This window comes from Microcaecilia unicolor, chromosome 13 (genome assembly GCF_901765095.1).
Source record: "Microcaecilia unicolor chromosome 13, aMicUni1.1, whole genome shotgun sequence".
Lineage (NCBI taxonomy): Eukaryota > Metazoa > Chordata > Amphibia > Gymnophiona > Siphonopidae > Microcaecilia > Microcaecilia unicolor.
The window spans coordinates 23,144,271-23,158,128 of NC_044043.1; the positions used below are offsets into that span (position 1 = coordinate 23,144,271).

At 45.6% G+C, this 13,858-nt stretch overlaps 1 protein-coding gene across 2 annotated transcripts in view; it reads left to right on the plus strand.

Moving 5' to 3' along the window:
* AP2B1 (adaptor related protein complex 2 subunit beta 1) overlaps nt 1-13,858 on the plus strand; it is a 383,465-nt gene that overhangs the window by 21,774 nt on the left and 347,833 nt on the right. For both annotated transcript variants that reach the window (XM_030222393.1, XM_030222392.1), the window contains one exon: nt 1,930-1,987. In XM_030222393.1, coding sequence (XP_030078253.1) covers nt 1,951-1,987 — 37 coding nt within the window. In that variant the 5' untranslated portion in view covers nt 1,930-1,950. The remainder of the gene's footprint in view (nt 1-1,929; nt 1,988-13,858) is intronic.

Genomic DNA, 13,858 nt, shown 5'->3' on the forward strand with positions numbered 1-13,858 from the left:
AGATGGACCATTGGTATGGCTATTCTTATGTTCTTACGAGAGGTGGCTCAGTTTCTGAAGGGAATATGCATCTCCACCCCCCTCTTTGTCCTTCCCTTCTTTCTTGGGACCTTAATCTGGTTCTCGGGGTGCTGTCCGAGGCTCCGTTCAAGCCCCTGTGCTTGACTTCCATCAAGGATCTTGCCCTCAAGCCGGTGTTTTTGATGGCCATAATCTCTGGTAAGAGGGTTTCACAGTTGCAGGCCCTGTTATGTCGGGATCCCTAACTTGAAACTCTTCTTATCGGAGCATTCCATGTCCTTGTGCATGGTACCATCCTTTCTTCTTAAGGTGGTGTCTCCTTTCCATGTGAATTAGGGGGTTTGTTTGCCCTCTTTTGCGGCGCAGGGATTAGAGGCTTCACAGACTGAACGTTTGGAGGGCACCACTCAGGTACTTCAAGGAGATGAATGAGTTTCATCTCTTTTTTTTTTTTTTTTTAGTCAGCGACACTGTTCTGAAATCCCGCACTTGGAAGACCTCAGCTTGTGTTGGGATGTGCTTTTTGTTCCCTTTCAGTTTAAAAAAAAAAGTGAATAAACAAAAAGGGCCAATTCTAATTGTGGTGATTGGCAGCCATATGGGGTTCCCGTGAGATGACTGTTCCCTGGTATACGCAGGGCAATGAGTGCCACTCTGTGTTGTTTTGCTCATTTGCACCTGAAGAGGTTGATGGGCAGATGTTTACTGAATTGTTCAGGGAGCACCACAGCTTATACCAGTGATGGCGAACCTTTCAGAGACCGAGTGCCCAAACAACAACCCAAAATCTATTTATCGCAAAGTGCCAACAGGGCAATGTAACCTGAATAACAGGTGCCGGTACTCATTATGGGCGGGACCACCACATGACTCCACCCCTACTCCATCCCTCCGAGCACCAGGGCCCCCCTCCGAAATTTAAAAGTCATACCTGGTCGGGGTTAAGGCGGCGTCGGCAGCAGCAGCAGTGAAAAGCGCTGGCTCGGTGCGCCTTCAGCCTTCCCTTCTGTCTCTCAAGCGCTGGTCCCGCCCTTGCGGAAACAGGAAATGAGGGCGGGACCAGCGCTTGAGAGACAGAAGGGAAGGCTGAAGGTGTGCCGAGCCAGCGCTTTTCACTGCTGCTGCTGCCGACGCCGCCTTAACCCCGACCAGGTATGACTTTTAAATTTTTGGAGGGGGCCCTGGTGCTCGGAGGGCGGGTGACCTGGTGCTCAGCTGGCCTGGTGCTCGGTGGGAGAGAGGGAGGCCTGATGCAGGTATGACTTTTAATCGGAGGGGGGCTGGAACTGGCTGAGGCAACCGCGCGCCAACAGAGAGGGCTCTGCGTGCCCTCTCTGGCACGCGTGCCATAGGTTCGCCATCACTGGCTTATACACTGATGTTGTTGGTAGAATTGTTTTCTCTACCTCTGTCTGTTGATAGGAGGGGATAACAATGCATTACAGTATCGCTGACTTTATCAGGTAAGATATAATTTTTCCTTGTGGTCTATTAGTCCTAATTTTGTACATGAAGCAATTCCTGTCTTTGTAATTAATCAAATTTCTCTTAGAAGGTGTACTGACTCCACAGTCCTGGTTTTGGGGTTAAGTGCAAGCCATGTGTGCATCACAGATGTATTCTTTAACATCACTTGATATGTGTGTCCTGAGAGCTGTAGTAGTAATATGAGCCACACATTCCACCTTCAGTGCTTGACCTCATCTAGCCACTTCCTCGTTTCTCTGGGTCGCATGGCGCTTTCCTAAAGATAGCTTCCGTATTTCATGTTTATCCACTTTTGGAATGTGGATTGTCTGGAAGATGGGTTTCATCGGTTTTATTTATTTATTTTATTTTATTTATTTGTGGTGGGGTTGAGAACAGTCAGATTGACTAACCTGTTGCTCTGCTTTTATTTGTTTGTAGCTGCTTTGAGCGAGTGGAATCATGACAGACTCAAAGTACTTCACAACCAATAAGAAAGGTTAGTTCTCTCTTTGTGTATTATATAATGAGTTTGCAGTGGTAACCTCCCCAAAATAGCATAGGTGTTCAATTGGCATTTGCATCCTATTTGATAAGTTAATTATATGCATAATATGACTACATTATAAGCATGGCATGCTTTACATAAGGTCCCATTCTCCTGTGCTAACTGCTCCAAAATCAAAGGGCCACTTAATCAGGGGCAGCACCCCTATCCCAGTTTAGGTTTCCTCTCTCTTAGAATTAATAAACAAGCCTACCGCCTAGAGAGCAAGCAAAATTGTTTTTTTTTTTTCGTTTTGACTGAAATCGCCTCATGATTTTGGTTGAAGCTGAAACCGAAAATGGTACGGCTTGCCCTACGACTGACACCCCCTGAACAAAATCGTCCCTTCACACATAGGAAAGCCCTGGTGGTATAGTGGCCTAGTTCGGAGCAAGAGCGATCCTCAATCTTCCCTACCCATGCTGGCTCTGTGGTCAGAATGGCTGCCGTGACTTCCTGTGGTCTTCGGGCAGCCATTTTGAGATTGGAGCCAGCATGGGCAGGAGCAATTTAGATCTCTCCTACCTATGTTGGCTCCAGGGTCAAGAGCCTCTCGTGATCTTCTGTATTTGTTCGCTATTGAGGGGGATATGCCTTTTGTTTGGAGGGGAAGAGAGTTTTGGTTTCAGCCAAAAATGCACTGGCATTTTTGGTCAAATTTGAATTTGACTGGGTTTGGTGCTGAAACTGAAATTCAGTCAGCTTCTATTCCCCCCCCCCCCCCCCAAGCACTTTCTTTGGTTCTTCATATACACTAAATAGATGTTTTGCCCTGTTTTAGGGATTTTATAAAAAGGCATTAAGTGTATGTGTTTAGTTTACAAACAAGTTAACCATTAATAATAACAAACATCAAAGAAAAGGTCAGGAGAGGAGCAGAGCAAAATCAAAAAAAAAAAAAAGACACCGATTCGTAAGGAAAACAGGCTAGGACCTGGCGTCAGACTTCAGAGTTTAGAATTCAGAGCAGCATAGATTTTTGTCAAATAGTGTGAAAACCCCTGAGCTACTGAAGTAACAAGTTGTTAAAAAGCCTGAGTAAAATAGGTTTTTAAACTGGATTTAATTTTTGTAAAGTACTTAGCGATATGGTTAGGTGGAATAGAGTTAATTTGGTGATGAAAATATTGTTCAGTGCAGAAATTTTGCATTTGATACATTTTCTATGAAATCCTGGGATTTCAGCCCATGACATGTTTAATCGCTATTTGACTAAGATCCTACATGTCCCATGTCAATCTATTCTACTGTTGTCCACGGTCTGATCTTCCACCTTTTAAAAAGAGAACTGGTGAGGAGACTCGTGATACATTTTCATCAATATTGGAGGATAGCTTGAATCTAACTGAATTTTTGAAATCTTCGAATATGAGGTGGAAGTGCCCTTCACTTTATTAGTGACTATGGCATTGGATCTAGACTGAGGCTGGTTATTAAAATTATTTTCTGAGTTTTGCTGCAGTATTTGTACAAAGAACTATAACGTGTCTTGGTGAAATAGTTTCTGTGCTATCTTATTTATTTCAAGATTTTCTATACTACTTGAACTAATGAGTAGGGCAGTGCCATGTGCAAGCTAAAAAAATAATGAAAAGGAACTTCTTCATAGCAGGAAAGATAAACATTCATTAACAAATAGCAAGTAAACAACAAAATTTGTCAGCACCCTGTACTATTATGATCTGATCCAGGTTAAGTTCATAGGCTTACTGTGGAGGAGTGGCTTAGTGGTTAGGGTGGTGGACTTTGGTCCTGGGGAACTGAGTTCGATTCCCACTTCAGGCACAGGCAGCTCCTTGTGACTCTGGGCAAGTCACTTAGCCCTCCATTGCCCCACGTAAGCCGCATTGAGCCTGCCATGAGTGGGAAAGCGCAGGGTACAAATGTAACAAAAATAAAATAGATACTATTGGAGATTCTACATGGAATGTTGCTATTCCACTAGCAACATTCCATGTAGAAGGCTGCGCAGGCTTCTGTTTCTGTGAGTCTAACGTCAGACTCACAGAAGCAGAAGCCTGCGTAGCCACATTGGTGATCTGCAAGGGCCGACTTTGCTAGTGGAATAGCAACATTCCATGTAGAATCTCAAATAGTAGCAACAGTGGAGGAGTGGCCTAGTGGTTAGGGTGGTGGACTTTGGTCCTGGGGAACTGAGGAACTGAGTTTGATTCCCACTTCAGGCACAGGCAGCTCCTTGTGACTCTGGGCAAGTCACTTAACCCTCCATTGCCCCATGTAAGCTGCATTGAGCCTGCCATGAGTGGGAAAGGGCAGGGTACAAATGTAACAACAACAAAAAAAGCTATGTTTTGATTGCACGCTTTAGGGATTGCTCATTCTGTATTGCTAATGGCAAAGAATTCTAAAGGGCGAGGGCTGTAAAATAAAAGGCACTGTCTGGTGGACTCAAATTGGGCTGCCACAGGACCATATGATGATAGCTAAGAGATCTAAGAATGTGCATTGGGGTGTAAGGGATAGTCAAAGAAGGAAGGTACTGCAGGGCCTCTAGGAAGCTAGAAGCAAGATCTTGAATGTCACTTGAAATTCCACTGGAAGCCAGTTGTAGCTTTTGAGTAATGGGGTAATGTGATCAGACTGATCAGACTTTCACGAAGGGCAAAGTAGACAAATTGCTGTATTCTGCAGTTTCTGTATCTTTTTAATACCTGTTTCAGAGATACTCGAATAAATAATATTGCAATAGTCAATCCTAGTCGTGAGTAAGGCTAACAAAAAAAAAAAAGTCAAATGAGTCATGGTCGAAGAAAGAGCGTATTGAATGTAGTTGACGCAGAACAAAGAAAACCTAGTCTTACTGAGTGATGAGATTTGAGGAGCAAAGGAAAGTTGACAGTTAAGAATGGTCCCCAGAGAGGGAGGAAGTGAAGTCACGCTCTGAGATGGCAGCTTGATCACGAAGCTCCATGAGGGCTCAGTCCAAGTTAAAGTATTTCCCGACACAATTTGAGCTATCTAGTGCTGTGTAGAAGTATGCCGCTGAAAAAGAGCTTGGAGCACTTCCGTTATTCGGCGGAACAGGACGAAAAGGCGACAACGGAGTCAGCAGGGCCAGGAGCGCAAAGAAAAAAGATGGCGCTGGTTCAGTCTGAATCAGAAGAGAAGTACATAAGCATTGCCATACTGGGACAGACCAAAGGTCCATCAAGCCCAGCATCCTGTTTCCAACAGTGGCCAATCCAGGTCACAAAGATCCCAAAAAAGTACAAAACATTTATACTGCTTATCCCAGAAATAAGCAGTAGAGTTTCCCCAAGTCCATTTTAGTAATGGTCTATAGACTTTTCCTTTAGTATTTATTTATTTTTATTTGTTACATTTGTATCCCACATTTTCCCACCTACCGTATTTTTCGGACTATAAGACGCACCGGACCATAAGACGCACCTAGGTTTTAGAGGAGGGAAATAGGAAAAAATTTTTTTTCCTTTTTCCCTCCTCTAAAACCTAGGTGCTCCGGTGCGTCTTGACTGAGTTCGGGATCGCCCTCCCGTACTTACATCACGCGATGTTCCCTGGTGGTCTAGTGACGTCGGGGCAGGAAAGAGCCCCCTCTTTCCTGCCCAGCGCGCTGCTCTCCGTCCTCCTGACTGCTTCCTGACGGTCTCGGCGAGATTCAAAATGGCTGCCCTTTAAAGGGATATCTGAGACTGAGATTTTTGCCAATTGTTTAGCTGTAATTCAAGAATTCTGCAACTTTTCGTTTGCATCTGCATACGAGGAGCAGCCAACAAAGTTTCACATATAGAGGGCACATAGAGCTCTGGGTCCACAACGTGAGTCCATCCCAAGGGACATTGTGGTTTTGCAGATTTCCCTATTAAGGAACGCATATTGACTCTAGCACGAAAGCGGACTGAGATTGTTTGGAAAAATTGTAAGGTGGCAGTGTACCAAGATCTGGCATTGTCCACTCTTCAAAAGCGAAGGTCTTTCAGGGAAGTTACTGCATTCATGAGGTCTCAAGGAATTTGGTACAGATGGTTATTTCCCTTTACAGTGTGGCTCGGTTGGAGGAAAGTCAAGGAAGGTGAAGACACTGGTGGAAACTTGGGAAGCGTTGCGGTCTTTAGGATGTGATAAGGTTCTAGAAATGCCCAAGACTACAGCGCATTTAAAGGACTCCAGCAGTGAACCGGCGTGGCAAACTGTAGTGGGCCGCGGGAAGAAGCAGCTTAAGCACATGACTTAATGTACCCTATCAGACAATTCAGTGATGCTAAAGACATTGCTATCTATGGTTTGTGAGCAATTTGTACTCTGGCTTATAAAAAAAATTTTTTTGGTGGGGGGTGTGAGAACTAGTATGCTTTTGCTATTGACAATGTGCAGGTAAATTTTTTTATGAAAGAATCAAAGGCACAGTGCACCTCATTTATCTCAGATTTTTGGTACAGTGAAATTACTGCCTCTAACATGTAAAATCTTTTTTTTTTTTTTTTTTTTTGCTGGTAATGAGAGGTGTTTTATTAGGCTGGGTGGGTCTGGTGTATATGAGGGAAGGAAGAGTGGGGTGAAATTGTGGAGTGGATAAAGGGAAGGGAGTGGCGAGTGTGAATGGGAGTGGTGGGGCTCCATGTTGGGTGGAATGGGAGGTATAAGTTGATAAGGGAGCAGGGGTGTTTCTGGACTGTTCGGGGAGTTTATAAGCCTTTTGGAGGGTGGGTTAATTCCTCTAGGGATGGCTGATCCGATTGGGGTGAGATCAGCAGAATTGACGGGGTCAAGGGGGGAGGCAGGGGAAACCAAGCGGGAAGTTAGGGGGTCTCACAGGTGGGAGTGGTCTGGGGAGGGCACGGGGATGAAATAAGGGTAGGAATGTTAATGTGCTTAATAATCCGGGGAAGCGGAATTTGGTGTTTAAGGAGTTTCACAGATTGCAGTGGGATGTGGTGTTTTTGCAGGAAACCTATCTGAGATCTAGAAATATGCATATGTTAAATAGAAGGCCTTTTGGGGGGAGGTGGTGGTTCATCAGGGGAAGGAGGTCAAATGCGTGTGTGTGTGGGGGGGTGGCTATTCTTCTTCGGCAGCATTGTGGGTTTGTTACTCAAAAAGTGTTTCGAGATTCCAGTGGTAGATGTGTGGTCCTGCTTGGATTTTGGAGAGGTAAAGAGTTCACTTTGATTAATGTTTATGCTCCAAATGTGGGGAAGTTTCACTTTTTCCAAACTTTAATGTGGAAACTCAAAAGAGTAAAACCTTTCTTCCCGAGATATATCTTCCGTACCCTGGTACAGTCAATGGTAATAAGTCATCTGGACTACTGTAATGCACTGTATGCTGGCTGCAAAGAACAGACTATCAAAAAACTCCAAACATCCCAGAATACCGCCGCCAGACTCATATTTGGAAAAACGAAATATGAAAGTGCAAAACCCCTAAGAGAGAAACTTCACTGGCTCCCACTCAAGGAATGCGTTGCGTTCAAGATCTGCACGATTGTACACAAAATCATCCACGCAGACGCCCAATCTACATGCTAAAACCTTGTGGACTTGCCTCCCAGAAACGCCATAAGATCATCCCGCAAATTTCTCAATCTGCACTTCCCCAGCTGTAAAGGACTAAAATACAAGCTGATACACGCCACCACCTTCTCTTACATGAGCACGCAGCTGTGGAATGCATTACCTACAGCCCTGAAAGCTATTGATGAAATAACTAACTTCTGCACATCTCTGAAGACACATCTCTTCCACAAGGCCTACAAAGAGAACCCATAGCCTACAAAACTACCTCACCAATCCATACAATCACTACAGTCCACCTCTGTCCTGCCTAATACCTTCCTTCTCTCTTCCCTTACCTAATCTTTGATCATTACTAATTGTATCTGACATCATGGAATGACTATGTCATAACCAAACTCTGTAAGCCACATTGAGCCTGCAAATAGGTGGGAAAATGTGGGATACAAATGCAATAAAAATAAATAATGAGGGAGATACAGGGATTTGTTGGGGGTGAGGTGGTAGGAGTGGGGGACTTTAATGTTACACCAATTTATTTATTTGTTACATTTATACCCCACATTTTCCCACCTATTTGCAGGCTCGATGTGGCTAATTTTGGTTGATAACAAATACAAGATTGTGTTGTGGTCAAATGAGGTAGAAGTGAATCAAGCGTCATGAGGTCGAGGGGAAAGAGGAAAGTAAATTGTGCAGTACGATCGTTGATTATGGTGTGTTGCTGGGTGTGAGGATTTATGTTGGATGGGTGGGATAAGATTTTTTGAAGAGGTGGGTTTTTAATGATTTCCTGAAGTTTAGGTGGTCATGTATTGTTTTCACTGCATATGGGAGTCCATTCCATAGTTGTGCGCTTATGTAGGAGAAGCTGGATACATAGGTTGTTTTGTATTTTAGCCCTTTGCAGTTTGGATAATGTAGGTTTCCATAGCATCCCACAGATCAATCAAGAGACAAGTGGGTTATGTCCCCCTACCAGCAGGCAGAGATAGAACTTCAGAGTCTTGGTATAAGTAGACCTGTGCAGCCAGTTTAGTCCCAGTATTCTCTCTATTTCAGCAGGTGGGTAGACATATCCTGTGCAGCTCTCTGGATTGAGATGTGCTCCAAGCCTGTTCCCTCAGGTTTAGTTGAGCTAGGGGTTCGTGGCCATCCTGAGCCAGTAAGGGGTACACCTGGTGGTGCCAGGTCCCTCCCCTACCCCCTTCCTATCGCCTGGCTTGGTAACACTCCTTGGCACTCAGCTTCTGATTCTCTGTGCAACTCCTGCCTTGAAAAAAAAAAGAGAGAAGAAAAAGAAATAAAGCAGAGCAGAAGGGGATCATGGCTTTCAGCTCTAGCACCACGGTGATTGGTAATTTCATTCCTTTGGGGCTCTGGTTTCGCCTTCCTATTGAGCTGAGTGTCATTTTCTTCTTTACCGTTGGAGCGGTTCATCAGTTTTATGGAGGGGAAACTTGCCTTCGCGTGGACCTCGGCACGGGTGTGTTTTATTTTTCTGTTTGGGCTCTGGCAGGGGGGAGCATGTTTTTAGGGCTCTGATGGACGGCCATACCGAGCTGTAGTTTTGGCAGGATCTCGCCGTTGCGGGCGCCATTTTGTGCTGGGGCTTACTGTTCAGCGTGACGCATTTGGGCCCCTCTTAGTTTTGCGGTTCTTATTTTTATAGCGCGTTTAGGGTCAGGGCGGTAGGATCTTTACCGGCCCGACTTTTCTCATCGGCTCTTCCTGTTTAAGGGAGGGGAACTGTGAGGGCTTGCTGCCACGGGGTGCTTTGGTGGTGAACGATTTTAGAGGGCTGACCCTCGTTGCCCTGTCGGGACGTCTTGTGGCGCTAGTAACTTACCTGATGCTTTTTGGGAAGCATGGTGTAGCCGCAAAGAAACTTTATTCGTGGTCCTTCCCTTCTGTTGGGAGGTTAATTGCGACTGTCTGGATTTACCTGCTCTAGATTATTTGGTATCGGGCAGGTTACCGTCCCTTCTTACAGGGTGGTATACGGCACTTTTTGCTTGCTTTCGTCCGCATGTTTTTTGGAGGGGGTGAGGTTTTATTTCCCTCAGCTTTCCTTTATGGCTAGCATTACGTAAGTACATAAGTAATGCCACATTGGGAAATGACCAAGGGTCCATCGAGCCCAGCATCCTGTCCACGACAGCGGCCAATCCAGGCCAAGGGCACCTGGCAAGCTTTCCAAACGTACAAACATTCTATACGTGTTATTCCTGGAATTGTGGATTTTTCCCATTTAGTAGTGGTTTATGGATTTATTCTTTAGGAAACCGTCTAGCCCCTTTTTAAACTCTGCTAAGCCAACCGCCTTCAATTCCAGAGTTTAATTATGCGTTGGGTGAAGAAAATGTTTCTCCGATTTGTTTTAAATTTACTACTCTGTAGTTTCATCGCATGCCCCCCTAGTCCTAGTATTTTTGGAAAGCGTGAACAGACGCTTCACATCCACCTGTTCCACTCCACTCATTATTTTATATACCTCTTTCATGTCTCCCCTCAGCCGTCTCTTCTCCAAGCTGAATAACCCTAGCCTCCTTAGTCTTTCTTCATAGGAAAGTCGTCCCATCCCCGCTATCATTTTAGTCGCCCTTTGCTGCACCTTTTCCAATTCTACTATATCTTTCTTGAGATGCGGCGACCAGTATTGAACACAATAGTCAAGGTGCGGTCGCACCATGGAGCGATACAGCGGCATTATAACATCCTCACACCTGTTTTCCATACACTGTTCACGTGTCCTTTAGATTGTAAGCTCTTTGAACAGGGACTGTCCTTCTATGTTAATTGTACAGTGCTGCGTAACCCTTGTAGCGCTTTAGAAATGTTAAGTAGTAGTAGTAGTACTTTTCTAATAATACCCAACATTCTATTCACTTTCCGAGCCGCAGCAGCACACTGAGCAGAAGGTTTCAGTGTATTATCGACGACGACACCCAGAACCCTTTCTTGGTCTTTAACTCCTAACGTGGAACCTTGCATGACGTAGCCATAATTGCTAGTGTTGCTAGCATGTTTAACTGCTTGGTGCATAATTAGTGTCTTTCTGGAGGCCTTCTAGCCCAGACTACTGTTTTCTGCATGCCTGGTGGGTAATTTAGGCTGATCCCACGGGGGGAGGACAGGGGTTTTGACTGCAGCTATCCTCATTTCTTAGAGTTTTCCTGCTGGCTATGGTGTTCATGGCTGAAATGAGCACATTTCTTTTCTCAGCTCTCTCTGCTGATTCTGCTTCTTAGTCCTGTGTGGGTTGGTATCCTTTTTTTTGGATGTTTATGGAACCCTGCTCTTCTCCATGCACCTAGCCCTACTAGGTCTCTTGGGCTTTCAGGGTGTTTTGGTGTGGGCTTATTCAGCCTACAGATGATGTGTTCTGTTCTGTTTCCTTCAGACTTTTCACTTTTGTAGTGTTCAGTCACTCCAGCCAATTCTTGTCGCTATCTGGTAGTAGTTACCATTGGTGTAGGCATCAGATCACGGATGAGGCTTCCAAGTACAGTTGCTATCCTGCCTTTTGGAGTAATCTTGGCACTGGAGATCTAGGGCAGTTGGGTTTAGACCTGAGGGGCTTCCGAGTTTTGGAGATTGCCAGTGACTGATTGTTACTCCGCTTGGTTTTGTCTTAGGTTAGGGGGACCAGGAAATCCACTTTCCGGGTTTCCACTTCCTTAGGCAAGCCACCTGGCTGCTGGTTAAATGAGCTCTGTTTCTACTTCAGGTCAACCTATGCCTGCTGCTTCTTGGCCCCTGTATGGTATCAGGAGTCAGCTCAAATGTGTCTTAGTTTTTCTATCAACCTGGGCTTCACTACAGATTTTTCTTGGAGTCTACATGCTAGCTCTGACACGGTCAGACGTTCTGGCCACCGGGCCAGCGTTTCTTCCTTTAGGAGCAGTGGCGTCTGTCTCCAATTGCAAGTGGGGAATGTGAAGTTGTTTCCTTTGCTTGGTAGTTGCATCCAGGAAGCTTCCTTCCAGTTGGGGATGGACATCATAAGAGACTCGGGTGTTTACGGTTCAGCCTTTCGCAGGGGGAACCTGGTAGTGTGTAATAGTTCTGTCTGGTGGGGAGAGTTTATAGCCTCCTTGGGCCTCAAGGACTTTTACTGTCATACTTTCATAGTCCCATGACTACTTGCGGCAAGGGGTCGTAGCGAATTATGACCAGGTCATTCAGTCTTTCCATGTTGCCAAGGACATTTTTGCAAGGTCATGGTGCTAGTGGCAGCTTTCCTTCGTGAGATGGATGGCAGGTTCTTCCACACCTCGGGGCTGGCTGAATTGTGGTTCTCTTTAACAAGAGACTATACAAACGTCATCCAAGTTTTCTTCTCCTTTTCATTCTTTAGGATTGGTAATCAGTGTCACTAAGAGTCAGTTGTTTCCCTCACTGATCTTGCCTTTTCGGAACTGTTGTTCCAGGTAGTCTTGGGAGTCAGTTATGGGGGCAAGGTTTGGTTGGACATCCCCCTTGGGCCTCAGCCTGTATCGGATTAATTCAGGGATTCCTTCTCGACTTTTGTCCCCATCTCTATGGGTCCCTTCTAGCCAACTTGGTCTCCATGAGTGGTTGCTGCTGATATTTCAGTTCTCTCGCTGGAGTTTGTATTGGCAGCTTGTATGCTGCTAGGGGGTGAAGTAGTTGGTGGCCACAGATTTCGGAACCTTAGGGAGGTTCTCGTTCTCTCCGGTTTGCTCTTGGTTGTCTGCAGGGTACTTTCCTTCTGGTAGGGATCAGAGTTGCCCTTGGTAGTCAAATATTAGCTCAGTCCCTCTTCTGAGTACCCTCAGGAGCACCATTCTTGCCAGTCTGTTGCTTCGACTTAGTTCTGTGTCTTTTCGGGATGTGCCTTTTGAGGACTCGTTTGCCTCAGCTCTCCCTTTATTCCCTTTTCTTTCGGGCGGGAGTTTTAGCCTGAATCAGGCGGATTTGGCCTTTTCTTCTCTCACGCGTTTTTATTCTGGCACTTTTGGCATTCATCCCTTCCTCTGTAAGGGATGCATTTCTTCCTGCTTAGCAAATCTGGATTATCGCCTTTTAGCTGTGGGCTTTTCTCTATTTTTCTGCAGGGAAGTGGATCGGAGATGTTAGTGGTCAGCTTCCACTTTCCTGGTCTGGCGAGAGTTGTGTCTTGCTATTGGCCGTAGGCTGCTTTTTCCTTCCTATGGTCTGAGGGTTACAGCTCCGTGCTGCTTTCCTCCCTCTTGGTCGGTTGCCTAGGAGGGCGGTCTTTGTGACTCAGCGAACATCTGAGGACAGAGGGTGTCTCTTGAGGCATGGGGCTTTCTCTTCTTGTGTGTTTAGTCCTTCTGGGCCAGGAGAGTGCAGCACCAGGGCTGCATTTCCACAAGTTGTGCTCTTTTCTGTTGGCCTTCTGGCAGCACCTTCTTCGGTGGCTATTCCCCATGGTCTATGTATTTTGCTGGTGGAGCACGGCTCCGTCGCCACGTGTGGAGCATGGCTTCAGCTTGACATTTGAGCACAGATCCATCGCGGTATGTTGAGCACGGCTTCTTCGATGTAGGTTTAGCGCGATTCCGTCGCTGTATGTTGAGCGCAGGGACTTGCAAAGGAAAACTGCCACTTTCACCATAACCTTGAAAAAATGCCCTTGATGTGGAAAGGCTGAAAGACACAGTCATAAATTGATAACATTCTTCTGCAGGAAGGTGCACAGGGAATATGAAAGTACGCTTCCTTGAGATCCAGGGAGAATAGAAACTCTACCTGCTAGACAAACTAATTACACACTGCAGAGTTCCCATTGTGAAAAGTTGAACCTTAAACACTCTAGACTCTTATGACGTCCAAACTCAACTGGAAGGAAACTCCCTAGCTGGAAGTACAAAGCAAAGGGAAAACCCCCATTCCCCCAATTGCAACTGGGGACAGACTTGACTGTGCCCAAATGAAAAAACATTTGCAAGGTGGCATGAACTGCCTGATATTTGGGTTTGAGCTTGTATGGAGAATTCAAGAAAAATCTGCAGTGGAATGGGAGAACTCCAGTTTAAACCCTGCGTTAGAAAATCCAAGACACGTTGGTCTCAGGCAATCTTGGTCCACTCCTCATGAAACCCATAAAGGAGACCTGCTATTATGAAACCCAAGGAGTGAACAGAGACCCCATCATGAGAGATGCAGCAGGCATAGGTATACCTGGAGTTGAAGCGGCTCGTCGTAGTGGAAGTGGAAACCCTGAAAGTGGTTTTCCTGGCCTGGAGCATGTGGATTCACGAAACCTATGACTAAACTGAGAAGATTTAAAAGAACCTTCAGACTTGTTCTCTGGCAAGCTCTGAGACTTGGGAGTCTC